The sequence below is a fragment of the Somniosus microcephalus genome, chromosome 1 (assembly GCF_052327205.1).
Source record: "Somniosus microcephalus isolate GS21.2 chromosome 1, FLI_Smic_1.0, whole genome shotgun sequence".
Taxonomy (NCBI): Eukaryota; Metazoa; Chordata; class Chondrichthyes; order Squaliformes; family Somniosidae; genus Somniosus; species Somniosus microcephalus.
Window position 1 is genome coordinate 213,949,503 of NC_140987.1, and position 14,145 is coordinate 213,963,647.

The following is a 14,145-nucleotide window of genomic DNA, read 5'->3' on the forward strand; positions in this document are numbered from 1 at the left end:
GAGTGAAGTGCTGAGGTGTCCGTCTTTGATGGAGATTCGTGTGTCCAAGAATGAAACCGATTCTGAGGAGTAGTCCATGGTGAGTTTGATGGTGGGATGGAACTTGTTGATGTTATCGTGTAGTCTTTTCAGTGATTCTTCGCCGTGGGTCCATAGGAAGAAAATGTCGTCGATGTATCTGGTGTATAGCGTTGGTTGGAGGTCCTGTGCATCGAAGAAGTCTTGCTCGAACTTGTGCATGAAGATGTTGGCGTATTGGGGTGCGAATTTGGTCCCCATGGCTATTCCGTGTGTTTGGGTAAAGAACTGATTGTCGAAGGTGAAGACATTGTGGTCAAGGATGAAGCGGATGAGTTGTAGAATGGCGTCTGGAGATTGGCTGTTGTTGGTGTTGAGTACTGAGGCTGTTGCAGCGATGCCGTCATCGTGGGGGATACTGGTGTAGAGTGCCGAGACGTCCATCGTGGCGAGGAGTGTTCCTGGTTCAACTGGTCCGTGGGTGCTGAGTTTCTGTAAGAAGTCTGTAGTGTCGCGACAGACCCCAGCATCTGCAACATTTGACCCCTTGTGACCCCACCTCATTGTTCTTTGATGTAATGTTTTCCTGACTGACCTGTTTGGACACCATTCACACCTTTGATTGCTGTGATTATCTCTCTGCCGAGGTGTGATAAATGGCAGTTAGAAAGATTACCTGTAATCATCTGGCATTATTCTCTGACTATATAAGCTGTGTCTTTATGCATCTCTCCACTTCACCCGACGAAGGAGCAGCGCTCCGAAAGCTTGTGATTTCAAATAAAACTGTTGGACTATAACCTGGTGTTGTGTGACTTCTTACATTCATGGAGAAAGACAGTGAATAAGTGCAAGGCTATCAGACACTACAACACAAGTGAGAATTGCAACACGCGTTTTCTAACCCCAGCAGACGCCCTAATGAATCAGAACTTGTGCACTCTGCAGCCAGCTGGCTGAGCAGATCCAAGCACAAAGCTTGAGCCATTACATCTCCATTACCCTACACCCAATATGGAATTCACTCTACGGGCTACCAACAAAACCCCCAGAGGAATAAGGAACCAAATGAGAGGAGATACAGGAGAAGAAACAAAAAATAAATTCATAGCATTCATGATGAATACCCAGGACATGGAGTGAATGGAAGCACTGCAAGAGGACGTGGTAATCAAAAACCCAGGGTTAAACAAGCAGCCTCAAACCCACCTGCCCACTTGCATTGCCCACCGTGCAAGCAGCCTGATCTGGCGATATATTCCTCCCACAGGCACTGCAGTCAGGATGCACAGTGAAATAAGCATTATTAGCAGTCACTAAGGGAAGCAGAAACTCGGCAGGATTTATTACAAAACCTTTAATGTTTCTGAGAGGTTATACCATGTCAATGTCGCACATGGTCACTACACTTTTACTATAGGGCTCCAAAACAATGAATTATCACTAAAAATTTGTTGCATTCTTTTGTATTCATGATAAGTCCACTAACCGATCATATCTTCCAATCCAGGACTGTTCCAAATTCTTAAATTTATCTTGTTTGAAGTCATTTTCCCACTGTAATACATTCACTTCCTGTAAAAGGGCAACAAACTATTACATACTTATTTTCCAGTGCCAACCTAAGGTGCATTAGAATCATAGAATGGTTACAGCACGGAAGGCAGCCATTCGGTCCATGCCAGCTCTCTGCAAGAGCACCTCCCCTGCCCTTTCCCTGTGGCCCTGCAAATGTTTTTCTTTCAGGTACTTATCCAACTCCCTGGATGGGCAGACACGTGGCAGAAGAAATTTAATGCAGAAAAGTGTGAAATGATGCATTTTGGTAAAAAGAATGAAGAGAGGAAATATAAACTAAAGGGTACAATCCTAAAGGGGGTGTATGGACAGAGACCTGGGGGTATATATGCACAAATCGTTGAAGGTGGCAGGGCAGGTTGAGAAAGCAGTTAAAAAAACTTACGGGATCCTGGGCTTCATGAGGTATAGAGTACAAAAGCATGGAAATTATGAAGAACCTGTATAAAACACTGGTTCGGCCTCAACTGGAGTATTGTGCTCAATTCTGGGCATTGCACTTTAGGAAGGATGTGAAGGCCTTAGAGAGGGTGCAGAAAAGATTTACAAGAATGATTCCAGGGTTGAGGGACTTCAGTAACATGGATAAACTGGAGAAGCTGGGGTTGTTCTCCTTGGAGCAGAGAAGATTGAGAGGAGATTTGATAGAGGTGATCAAAATCATGAAGGTCTATACAGAGTTGATAGAGAGAAACTGTTCCCATTGGCAGAAGGGTCAAGAACCAAAGGACACAGATTTAAGGTGATTTGCAAAAGAACCAAAGGCAACATAAGAAAAAACTTTTTTACGCAGTGAGTGGTTAGGATCTGGAATGCACTGCCTGAAAGGGTGGTGGAGGCACACTCAATCACGATTTTCTAAAGGGAGTTGGATAAGTACCTGAAGAAAAACATTTGCAGGGCTACGGAGAAAGGGTGGGGGAGTGGGACTAGCTGAATTGCTCTTGCAGAGAGCCGGCACAGGCTCGACGGGCCAAATAGCCTTCTTCCGTGCTGTAACCATTCTATTATTCTATATAACAACAGAAAACGCTGGAAAAACTCAGCAGGCCAGGCAGCATCCGTGGAGAGAGAAACAGTTAATGTTTCAGGTCGAAGACCTTTCGTCAGAACTTGAAAAAAGCAGGAAATAGAATAGATTTTAAAGCAAGTTATTCTGTGCTTGGTTGGACCACAGTCAAAAATTGCTCTTTATATTGAAATGAAAATGTTTTTTAAATGTTTTACAATAATGAAGAGGAATTGGAAAATAATACATTTGAATTTATCTATAGTTACCTTCTCTAAAATCTTGTTTCGTTCTCCTGTTTTTTGAAGTAAAGCCTTTGTATGTGCTGTGGCTTTATCATGCACAGCCTGGTAAATAGAGTAAAATGTAAGTACATAAAATGTATGCAGTGTATTATTTTCTACATATAGCACTTTGAAAGAAAAACTTGCCAAATTAACAGTAGAACATTTAAAATGCTGTTACACTATAGACAGAAGAAATTGTCTCTACTTTTATATGGTTTTAAATAGGTTAACTAATAAATTAGCATCAGCCAGCTATGTCTCTGCGACATCTTTATGAAATTCCCTTTGTTTTATGTGCAGCTGATACATGTAGTTGAGTAATGCAGATACTCTTTGTCACTACAATAAAAAGGGCAAAAATCTCAAATGCTGAATATATGGAAATCTTTTCCTTGCCTTTTAAATTACTTACTCCATTATTTTCACACCTTTTTATTCTTTTACATCCTATTCATTGCCTGGTCAAAATTACCTTCCTACATCATAACCACAACTTTCTTCCAGTGTTACCAAAAAAAAGGTTTGTGGTTTATTTTCTCCGTTAATCCTCTCTCTGACAGCCATCAGCATTCCTGACTCTTGACCTTGACTTGTTTTCTTCCATGTCATATAGCAGTACGATATGGTCAATCATTTGGGGGAACAAGAAAACATGGTGGGCATCCTGTAAGTAATTTACTACAACCAAGCTAAACCTTTAGACCTAGGCTACATGAAAGCAAATATGGCCAAGGATACAGATAGTTTCAGTTCACAAGAGACCACAACCTGGTTATGGAAATTGTCATCAAGTCGTTAGAAGAGCCCAATCTAGAACAGTTAACCACATTGAATCCAGACCATGTGTATTGTTCCTTGCTGAATACCTATCCACAGTGTAACAATTTTTAAAAGAAATATGCTTCATTCGTGAAGGCACTTACCTTTGCGGAGGTATAATTACATGAGCACTGGGGGCCTTCTGGTACTTTGCCCAAGTGGCCATTCTTCAAAGTGTGTCACCATGCTAATCAACTGTAGAGGTCATCACCGCTGAATCCAATGTTATTCTCACTACATAGCCACACCTACAATAGGGGTTACCAGATAGCTCATTTTTCTCCTCCCTTATCCAAGGCTGTAGAGGTTCATTGCAGCACCCCAAAAGTTACTCCAACTTACTCAGTACAGCCTAGAGTAAACCTGCATAACTCAATATTGCAGTAGACAGTGCCTTGGTTCCTTGGGAAGCTATGTAGACATTTAAGTTCTCTATGTGGATGTAGCCTCATATTTAATAATATATTTTGTCATAGTCTTGGGCTACATACTAACAAAATACTGCAACGATATTGATCATTACAGTTCCTAGATGCAATAGTAAAATATCCCAAGGCGCTTCACAGGAGTGTTAAATAAAATTTGGCACAGCCACACAAGGCGATATTAGGACAAAAGGTCATCGACCTGAAACTAACTATTATATATCTACATATATATATATATACTGCCTGATCTGCTGAGTATTTCCAGCATTTTCTGTTTTTATTTTTTAGATTTCCAGCATCTACAGTATTTTGCTTTTGTAGCTATTAGCACAGGTGACCAAAAAGAGGTAGGTTTTAAGGAGGAGAGAGGTGGAGAGGCTTAGGGAGGGAATTCCAGAGCCTAGGGCCCAGACAGTTGAAGGCCCGGCTGCCAATGGCAGAGCTATTAAAATCGGGGATGAGCAAGAGACCAGAATTGGAGGAGTGCAGCGATATTGGAGGAGGTTACAGAGATAGGGAGGGGCAAGGCCATGGAGGGATTTGAAAATAAGGTTAAATCATGGCGCTGTTGGACCTGAAGCCATGGTAGGTCAACGACAATGTTCCCGTTAATCTGCGCAGCGGTCTGAAAGTCCCGTGTAGACCACTCACTGGCATTTACATGGGTGAAACCGCACATGCGCGAAATTTTGAGTGGGTCACGCAGCCAGTTGAGGAGACCGCGGACAAAAAAAAGTAGAGGGAACATTGTTCAGCGAGCACATGGGTGATGGGTGAACAGTACTTAGTGCTAGTTAAGATCCGAGCAGCAGAGTTTTGGATGAGTTAAAGTTTATGGAGGGTGGACGATTACATAGGATATACAGCACAGAAACAGGCCATTCGACCCAACCAGTCCATGCCGGCATTAATGCTCTACTCGAGCCTCCTCCCGTCTTTCATCATCTAAATCTATCAGCATAACCCTCTATTCCCTTCTCCCTCATATGCTTGGCTAGCCTCCCCTTAAATGCATCTATACTTTTTCACTTCAACCACTCCCTGTGGTAGCGAGTTCCACATTCTCACCACACTTTGGGTAAAGAAGTTTCTTCTGAATTCCCATTGGATTTCTTGGTGACTATCTTATATTGATGGCCTCTAGTTATGCCCTTCCCCACAAGTGGAAACAGTCTCTCTGTATCTACTCTATCAAAACCTTTCACAATTTTAAAGACCTCTATTAGGTCACCCCTCAGCCTTCTTTTTTCCACGAGAAAAAGAGACTCAGCCTGTTGATCCTCTCCAGATATGTATACCCTCGCATTTCTGTTAATGTGCTGTCAAACATTGAAACCTTTATTTTCAACACTTTGCATTCTTGGACAGATTTGTGTGCACCTTTGGAAGTGCCTTAGTGAGTTGCAGTGAATGGCGAGACATAACGGTACCCCCTGCAATGGTGATGAGAAATAAACCTTAGTGCTTGGTTTACTTTGTTTCTGGCCTTGCTAACCTGTGTTGCAACTTTTAGTGAGGTGTATTTGTACTCCGAGATCCCTTAGTTCCTCTACCCCACCTCGACTCGCACCCGCCAAGTAATAAGTGACCTTCCTATTCTTCCTACCAAAATGGAATAACTCACATTTATCTGTTTTGAATGTCATTTGCCAATTATATGCCTATTGTGTAAATTTGTAATGTCCTCCTATAATTTGTTGCCGTCCTCCTCAGTATTGACCATCTCCTCCCCCCGCCCCCCCAAAAAATTTGGTGTCATCCACAAATTTAGAAATTGTGTTTTTGATTCCAAAGTCCAAATCGTTGATATAAATTATGAACAGCAGTACTCCCAGCACTGATCCTTGTGGAACACCACTACCCACCTTATGCCACAGTTTAGAAAAATATTCTTTATCCATTCACAATTCCTCTGATAATGAAACAGCCGATGCCAGCCAATGCAGGACCTGGATAACATCCAGGCTTGGGCTGGCAAGTGATAGGTAACATTCGTGACACACAAGTGCTGGTTGATGACCATTTCAAACAAGAGAAAGCCCAGCCACCTTCCACTGAATTTTAACAGTACCACCATTGTCGAATCCCCCATCAATATCTCGGGGGTCACCACTGACAAAAAGCTTAACTAGGCCAACCACATCAATGCCATAGCTAAAAGAGCAGGGCAGAAGCTGGGTACCCCACTCTCTGATTTGTCTTGAAGCCAGCTAGCTATCCAATGTTCCCTCTAATTTTTTTTTCTCCGTGCACGGTCCCTTTTAACTTTGCTACGCGGCTTTGTATGCACGGTATTTTTTCCAGCAAAAACAGCTGGTGAGTAGCCTGTGCGGGACCTCCCGATCAATGCCCATGCACCATGGGGGTGAGGGGAACGTTGCCCTTGAACCCTCAAAAGCATCTCCACGGCTTACATCAGGAGCGAGATTGAATATTCACCTCGCGGCTAGATGGGTGTAGCTTCAACAACACTGAAGAAGTTCGACAAGCTTGAAGACAGGTCAGTTCGCTTCACTGGTGCCCCTGGAGTCAATATTCATTCTCTCCATCAATGGCACACTGGACACAGTATGTACGGTCTACAAGATGCAATGCATTAACTTACCAACGTTACTTCAACAATACCTCCTTTCCCTGCCACCGAGAAGGGCAGAAATGTCTTGGGAACATCATCACTTCCAAGTTCCCCTCCAAGTCATACACCATCCTGACTTGGACATATACTGCCGTTCCACCCCCAACTTCCTGTGCTATCAATGCTACCAAGCTAAGAGTAGTCACCGTTGAAGCTTCAATATTCGGCTTCAAAACAGTAGCTATCCAACTATTTATAGAAATCTTCAATTGAATTTTTTTCTTCTACCCTCAAATCTAAAAATTATGGCCCTGAATTTCCAATCGGAGGCTTCCTGCGTGCGGATACCTACGATTGGAAAAAAATCTACGCACTTACCTGCTGGCTCCGTAGGTCCCGAGGCTTGCGATCCTGGGCCTCTGCTCTACGAAATGCGCAGAGGCCCAGGTATCCCAGGGACGCATACGGTTCGCAAGCACCCCATGGATCACATGGGCCATGGGGAACCAATCAAAGAAGGGAATCCCCCTTCACACTTTTGACAGGTTTCTATGCACAGATGTGTTAAAGTATGAATGAGGATCACATTTAAAAAGTTAAACATTAAATAATTTTTTTTTTTTTAAATCACATTTAAAATTAGTTAAAATTACATTAAATTAAATATTTTAAACAAAAAATAATTAAGGTTTTTTACAGGACTAAAAATAAACTTACCTTTTTCAAAAGTATTTTTAAAATTATAAATGAGTGAAAATTTTAATTTTTTTAAAAACTCTTATGCTGGTAAAAGCAGGGCTTGCGCTTTTACCAGGCGCAAGATTTTTAAAGGTTTTCAGCGGGCGGAAGTTGTGCAGAAAGCAGCACTCTCTGCCCGTGGAGGCCCTTCGCCCGACAGATCACAAGTGCCGGGTTTTAGCCCATGCGCTTCACATGCCTGAAACCGGCACTTGCGAGGCCCCTATGGGTGCGTACACACCTCGTACGCACCTGTGGGGGTCAGAAAATCTGGCCCCATATATACTTATCACAACATAGACAAACGCTTTAATAAAAAGTTTACTACATAATATAGCAACAATGTTTTGAAAGTTAGCCAGAATGATATTTCAACCAGAACCAAACTATTCATAGAATAGTACAGCACAGAAGGAGCCATTCGGCCCATTGAGTCTGCGCTAGCTGTTTCAAAGAGCAATCCAGTTAGCCCCACTCTCCCGCTCTTTCCCCATATCCCTGCAATTTTTTCTCTAAGTATTTATCCAATTCCCCTTTGAAGGCTATTGAATCCATTTCCATCACCTGATCAGGCAATGCATTCCAGATTCTAACCAGTCGTTGTAGAAAAAAGTTTTCCCAATCACCTTGAATCTGTTTCCTCTGGTTATCAACCCTTCAGCCATTGGAAACAGTTTCTCTTTGTTTACTTTATGTACACCCTTCAATGATTTTAAACACCTCTATCAAATCTCCTCTTAGCCTTCTCTGCTCTAAAAGGAGAATAACCCCAGTTTCTCAGTCTATCCACGTAACTGTAATCCCTCATCCCTAGAATCATTCTAGTAAATCGCTTCTGCACCCTCTCCAAAGCCTTCACGTCCTTCCTAAAGTGTGGTGCCCAGAATTGGACACAGTACTCCAGCTGGAGCTGAACTCTCTGATGCCAAGTTATCAGTTATGGGTGCAGTAGGACTATAGAGTCACTTCAGGCTTTCCCTTCCACTGCATGAGTCCTGACTAATCAGCAGAAGCCCATAAACACTGGAGAACTGTATTTATCTGAAATTAGTAACATTAACATGCAGCTCACCATGCTCTGTAGTATTTTTAATGCTTCATATTTTCCCTCAAGTTGCTGTTGCGTCACTTCAAGCTCACAACGTAGAAGCTCCGCTTCCTGCACAATAAAAACATTCAATTAGTCACAAAACTACAGTGGTTGAAATAAATCAAAATTACATTTGAAACAAAGCTATCAAAAGCTGGATTGGTGTTTCAGTAACAGTTCTTAGCGTGATCTATATAATCAGTGCACATACAACCATTGAGGAAAGTTTTATGCACCACTATTCATGTTACAATAGGATAGATACAATACTATGATGGGATGTATATGTGAACATACACTTTGTACAAAAATATGATTCTGTATTTTTGTGAATGACCATAAATGTAACTGTTCATAACAAAGAATACATGTCACTGGAAAGGTTGGTAATCTTTTTTACATTTGGCAGTTAATAAAGCTTTAATAAATGATTTCCTCTCCATGTTTTAAACCTAGAAATCACAACGGTATGAAGTAAATCCAGGTTGATCATCTTCACACCAGCATCTGTTTAATTCAAAAAATAAAAGTACTAATCTGGCCTCAACAGAGGAACTTTAAAACGTAGATAATTTTAGATCAGATTTTCATGAACACCAAACTCAGGACACTTCTAAGCAACCACTTAACATGCACAGTTGATTTCTCCAACATCTTTTGTTTTTAAATTGTTAAACTTGAATAGAGTAAAAAAAAAAGTTGGAGCAAATTACTTTTTTTTACTGATGTAAAATATGTTTAATTTTTGTACTCATTAATTTTGATTACAGCCTCATCTTCAGTGCATTTTACAAGTTTGCCTTCGTACTTATAGTTTGCTCACTACAAGAACCCAGTGGTCTTTTGGCATAAAGATTTAATCTATACAAATATTCAGAGAAAATCTACCATTCACAACTGAAAAATTACCTCCGCAACTTCCTGAAGCCTCAGCTTTAGCTCTTCATTTGACATTTCAACTTGTGAATCTACAGAGACAATGTATGTTTCAGAAACTTAATGCATCACATTTCCATTATTTAAAGCAAAGAAAAAAAATGTTTTAGCACTCAACTTTAGCTAAATATGTGATATTGTCCTGGCCAACATTTAAAAACAGTGAGTTGGTCATTTATTCATTTCTGTTTGTGAGACCTTGCTGTGTGCAAGTTGGCTGCCACATTTCCTATATTAAAAAATACTTACTACACTTCAAAAGGTACTTCATTGGCAGTAAAGCACTTTGGGACATCCTGAGGTTGTGAAAGGTGTTATATAAATGTTTTAATTTTTTTAAATTAATGGTCAGATGATTTTCAAATCCTTCTAGTAAAAGGGATAGTTGGTTATACATATTTTGGTTGGTCTTTTTGCAGTCGTACTGTAAAGTGTAATTTCCATGAAATGTGTAAATATGCTTGTACTGGAAGATAATTAACAGAACTCCAATCTTCAAAAAAGATCGAAAGCATAATCCTGTATAACCGCGCACACCTAATTTGTATTTTATTGCCAGCTGATTATTTTTGAGAAATCAAAGTTAGCAGATACTTCCCTTTATTTGACAATGCATTCAATGTACTGTCATTCCAAACTTTACTGGGAGTGGGGGGCGGGGAGGGCAGGGTTTAAAAAAAAAAATTGTTTATGGGATGTGGGCGTCGCTGGCAAGGCCAGCATTTATTGGCCATCCCTAATTGCCCTTGAGAAGGTGGTGGTGGCCCGCCTTCTTGAATCGCTGCAGTCCGTGTGGTGAAGGTACTCCTAGTGTTGTTAGGTAGGGAGTTTCAAGATTTTGACCCAGCGACAATGAAGGATCGGTGATATACTTCTAAATGTGTGACTTGGAGGGGAACTTGGAGATGGTGTTCCCATGCGCCTGCTGCCCTTGTCCTTCTAGGTGGAAGAGGTTGTGGGTTTGAGAGGTGCTGCCGAAGAGTGCAAACAAGAGAATTGTTTCTCCAATTGCATTCAGACTGGAGTGAAGGGTTCAAATACTCGGGGACCCAAGGTAAAAACACGTTACTAGTAAGAAGGGATGTCAGAAAGGGCTTTTACCCAAAATTTAATTGTGGAATAATTTACTATGGAGGTGAATAGCATTAATGGGTACATGAGGTGGAGACGAATCATGTTGGGCTCTTTTAGGAATAGAGAAAGTTCATTAGGTCCAAGAGGCCTGTCTTTTTTTTTAAAAAACAGATCTACCCCATCTACTTGCCTTCTCACCATACCCCTCAATCCTTCTCTCTCCAAAAACATGCCCAATTGGCTTTCAAACTCATTTAAATATTCTGCTTCAGTAGAGTTCCCTGATAACTTATTCTACGATTAATAATCTTTGGGTGAAAAAGTTCTGTTCAATTTCCATCTTACTTCTACCTTCCTAATTTTGAAACTTGTGAATTTAAACCCAGTGCCATTGTGCACAACTTACTTAGATGATCATTAATCTCCTTCACAATCTTGAAAACAACAGAACAATCTTTGATTTGTACTCTGTCCACCTGCTAATTCAAGTTGCATTTTTTACTGCAGGAAAGCAGTGTGTTTTTTCATGGATTCATCCATCATAATGCCAAAAGAATTTTCATGATCGGTACATGCGTACATATATATGCTTTTCACATCTCTGTACCTTACATTCCATCCCGTAATAACAGTATTTTTTAACTCTAATCTTTAGAACAATTGAAATCACTATAAAAGGTTGGGGATGTAGAACTATTTCACTTAAGTTAAGGAGCACAATATCTACCAAGATTACTGCAGTTTTCAATCAAGGTAAAATCAGTCAGGTTTAAAAATACTAATGATCAATCTATCTAAAGTTCTGTGCTTTCATTCAATAATGTAATATTTAAAACTTTGTTACAGACATTGAAGTTCCACAATTTATCAAATCTAATCTTCACTGCTTGTAACGTGCACAAGTATCATAATCCTAATGAGATTTACCAGTACTGCTCAGCCGCCTGTTAATTGTCCCATCAAGAGTCGTTAATTTATGGAATGAATTGTAGAGGCTGCCGTATTTGGTCCAACGGAAACACGAAATCCCATTCTTTTCATCCTCATTTACACTTCTACTAGAAACAGAGTCATTGACATCTGATCCTTTTCTTGATCTTGTGGTCTCAGCAATGGAACCTTGTTTCTGTTCATAAATTCCACCAGGTTTCCTGCAAAGCCCATCACCCAAGTCTCCACTTGACATATCATCTTCCTCTTGCACATTCTCCTTCTGTGTTCTATGTCTTTCAGACATTAGTAGAGTTGCACAGGTCTAGCTGCCCAATTATCTGTGCAGAAACAAAACCAGCACACTGAGAAAACAAACATATTTAAAATAAAGCAATTTGCAAAAATTAAGTCACTTGGTGCGGGTCTTTCCTTGCAGCTCTATAATCAGCAGTCAAGAGCTATGCTTCAAATTGGACCGGTTTAAATATTTTCTTCTGGCACAAAATACAAGAGATGGGGTTATTCTGGTAACCTAGCTTGGAAGATTGATAAACCTGAAAGTGTCAAGGGATTTCTGGGGCTTCCCTGGGAGGCTGAGCTCAGCCTGCAACAGCAGCAGGCCCAATCATGCTAAGTAAGGGATGTTTCCCATCTCTCGTCTCAATTTCCTCTCCTCCCATTGGTTGAGCGTTTAATTTTAAGGGTGCTTAAAGAAGACAACATTGGGCCTTGTGCCAGTGATCCCTGAGATGAGGTCCTCTGCGTATTCCTGGCAACACAGCCGTAAGATATTCGTCCATTTCTTTTTCAATAGACAAACATTGATTTTCAAGTCCATATGCCTCTGGTTGCTGTTCTCCCAAAGCAAATAAAAGGCCCCAAGGCTGGCAGCCAAGCCCATTGATGCACTCCATTTTACTCCCGTTTTCCAGCACAAGGCCCTTCCAGGCGATTGGCCAGCACCAGGGGAACTCCCGGGTCATGTCAATAGCCAGGGAAAGTAAAATCAGCCACAACCGAGATGCACTCTGCCTGCCCAATGCCAGGGCACAGGAAAGCCAGCTCGATCGACTTCTTTCCAAGTTCCACGGGCAGTGATCATCCTCTGGTACTTCACCCAAGTGGTTACTCATCATGAGTAAGTCTCGATAGAAAATGGTAGGCTATTAGTCCTGTGGAGAGCCTATAAGGAACATCATTGCTGAGCCTAATCCTGTCCTCACCTGGAATCCAGCAAGTGGAAGCATTTCAACCCAAGGTGCTCAGGGATCTTTTCCAGGCATCGCTACCTCATTTGCAAAGGCTTTTCCAGCCTCTGCTAGGTAAAACCTTTTGGCACTTAGCATTCATATTGGCAGTAATGAAGCACCACTTGCATAGATCATTTAGGTTAACTAGGGCAAGTCAGCAGAGTTTCACTGCCTCCCAATTTTTGCTTTGCTTCCATTTTCAAAGCAGGGATACTGACGGAAACCAGCCTTCATCACTGCACTGCCCAATTATTTTAGTTTATCTCCTCTCTTCTGATGGCATTGATTCCCTCCATGGAGGACATTTCAACAGGTAGCAGTCACCTTCTGGTACCTCACCCAAGTGGCCATTATCAATGAGAATATTGACAATACATGCTGACATGCTCTCTGACTGTGGAACAAGTCACAAAAAAGTCTGAACTTTCAGGCTCACCCAGTAGGCATGAGTCAACATAATGGCCCAGAACTTGGTGTCGGGGGCTTGCCGCGCGTGCAAGCCCCCGATGTGCACTCACCCTGCACGCCAACATCTGAAACCTGGCCCGCAGTGGATTTCCTGTCAGTGGCCAGGTTCTGATGTCGGCACGCTGTGCTAACCTGACCCAGCGGCGTAGTTAGTGCGATGTGCCGGCTGGGATCAGGTGAGCACTGTTCAGCCAATCAGGGGAGGGGAAACTTCATTCATAAGTTTGAGAGTAAGAACTGTCAAACTCATGAGAAGTACTGCACCCCAAAACACTACTTAAACTTTAAATAAAATTTTTAAAAACATCCCAATCTTTAAATTAAGTATAAATAAGTTTTAAAAAATTTAAACAATAATTTTTTTTTTGAAAAAAATAAATGTTGAATAAAAAGGGTCTAAAACTAAACTTACCTTATTGTAGATTCTTTAAAATAATAAACCTGTGGAAAAAAAATTCTAAATTGCACTAAAACACCACTTACCTGTAAAAATAAATACTTACGTGTGCTTTTTACAAGCGTAAAGACTGGAGGCCTTTACACATGCGCAAATCCCCCAAAACAGAGGAAATCCAAGACGCACGCGCTAGCCTCTTCAACTCTTGGGTGAGAGGAGAGGAAATGCCGGTTTTCAGCGCATGCGCTGTGCATGCTGAAAACTGGCATTTCCTCCGGCCAGACGCGTGAGTACCCCTTCTGTACTCACGCGTTTGGGGAGGAATTACTGCCCCATTAGACATTATGTTGCCAGAATATAGCTGGGGACAAATCAGCATATTTAAAAACGCTGTAATTACTGCCAATATGTAAAATCACTAACATGGTTGATAACTATGGCATTTGCATCAGCAGTAAGCCCATTCGGCCTGCAGGAAAATCCAGACCCTCTACATTTCAAACGTACCCTTTGATCTCCCATGTCCCTGCACACGGGTCCCTTGC

At 41.4% G+C, this 14,145-nt stretch overlaps 1 protein-coding gene across 6 annotated transcripts in view; it reads right to left on the bottom strand.

Moving 5' to 3' along the window:
- Window positions 1-14,145, bottom strand: part of ccdc125 (coiled-coil domain containing 125) — a 58,026-nt gene that overhangs the window by 22,567 nt on the left and 21,314 nt on the right. For 5 of the 6 annotated variants that reach the window (XM_085989796.1, XM_085989814.1, XM_085989769.1 and 2 more), the window contains 5 exons: window positions 11,480-11,823; window positions 9,452-9,510; window positions 8,525-8,611; window positions 2,875-2,952; window positions 1,508-1,611 (listed from right to left, as the gene is read on the bottom strand). In XM_085989796.1, coding sequence (XP_085845922.1) covers window positions 1,508-1,611; window positions 2,875-2,952; window positions 8,525-8,611; window positions 9,452-9,510; window positions 11,480-11,789 — 638 coding nt within the window. In that variant the 5' untranslated portion in view covers window positions 11,790-11,823. The remainder of the gene's footprint in view (window positions 1-1,507; window positions 1,612-2,874; window positions 2,953-8,524; window positions 8,612-9,451; window positions 9,511-11,479; window positions 11,824-14,145) is intronic. The other variant, XM_085989806.1, reaches the window with a different exon arrangement.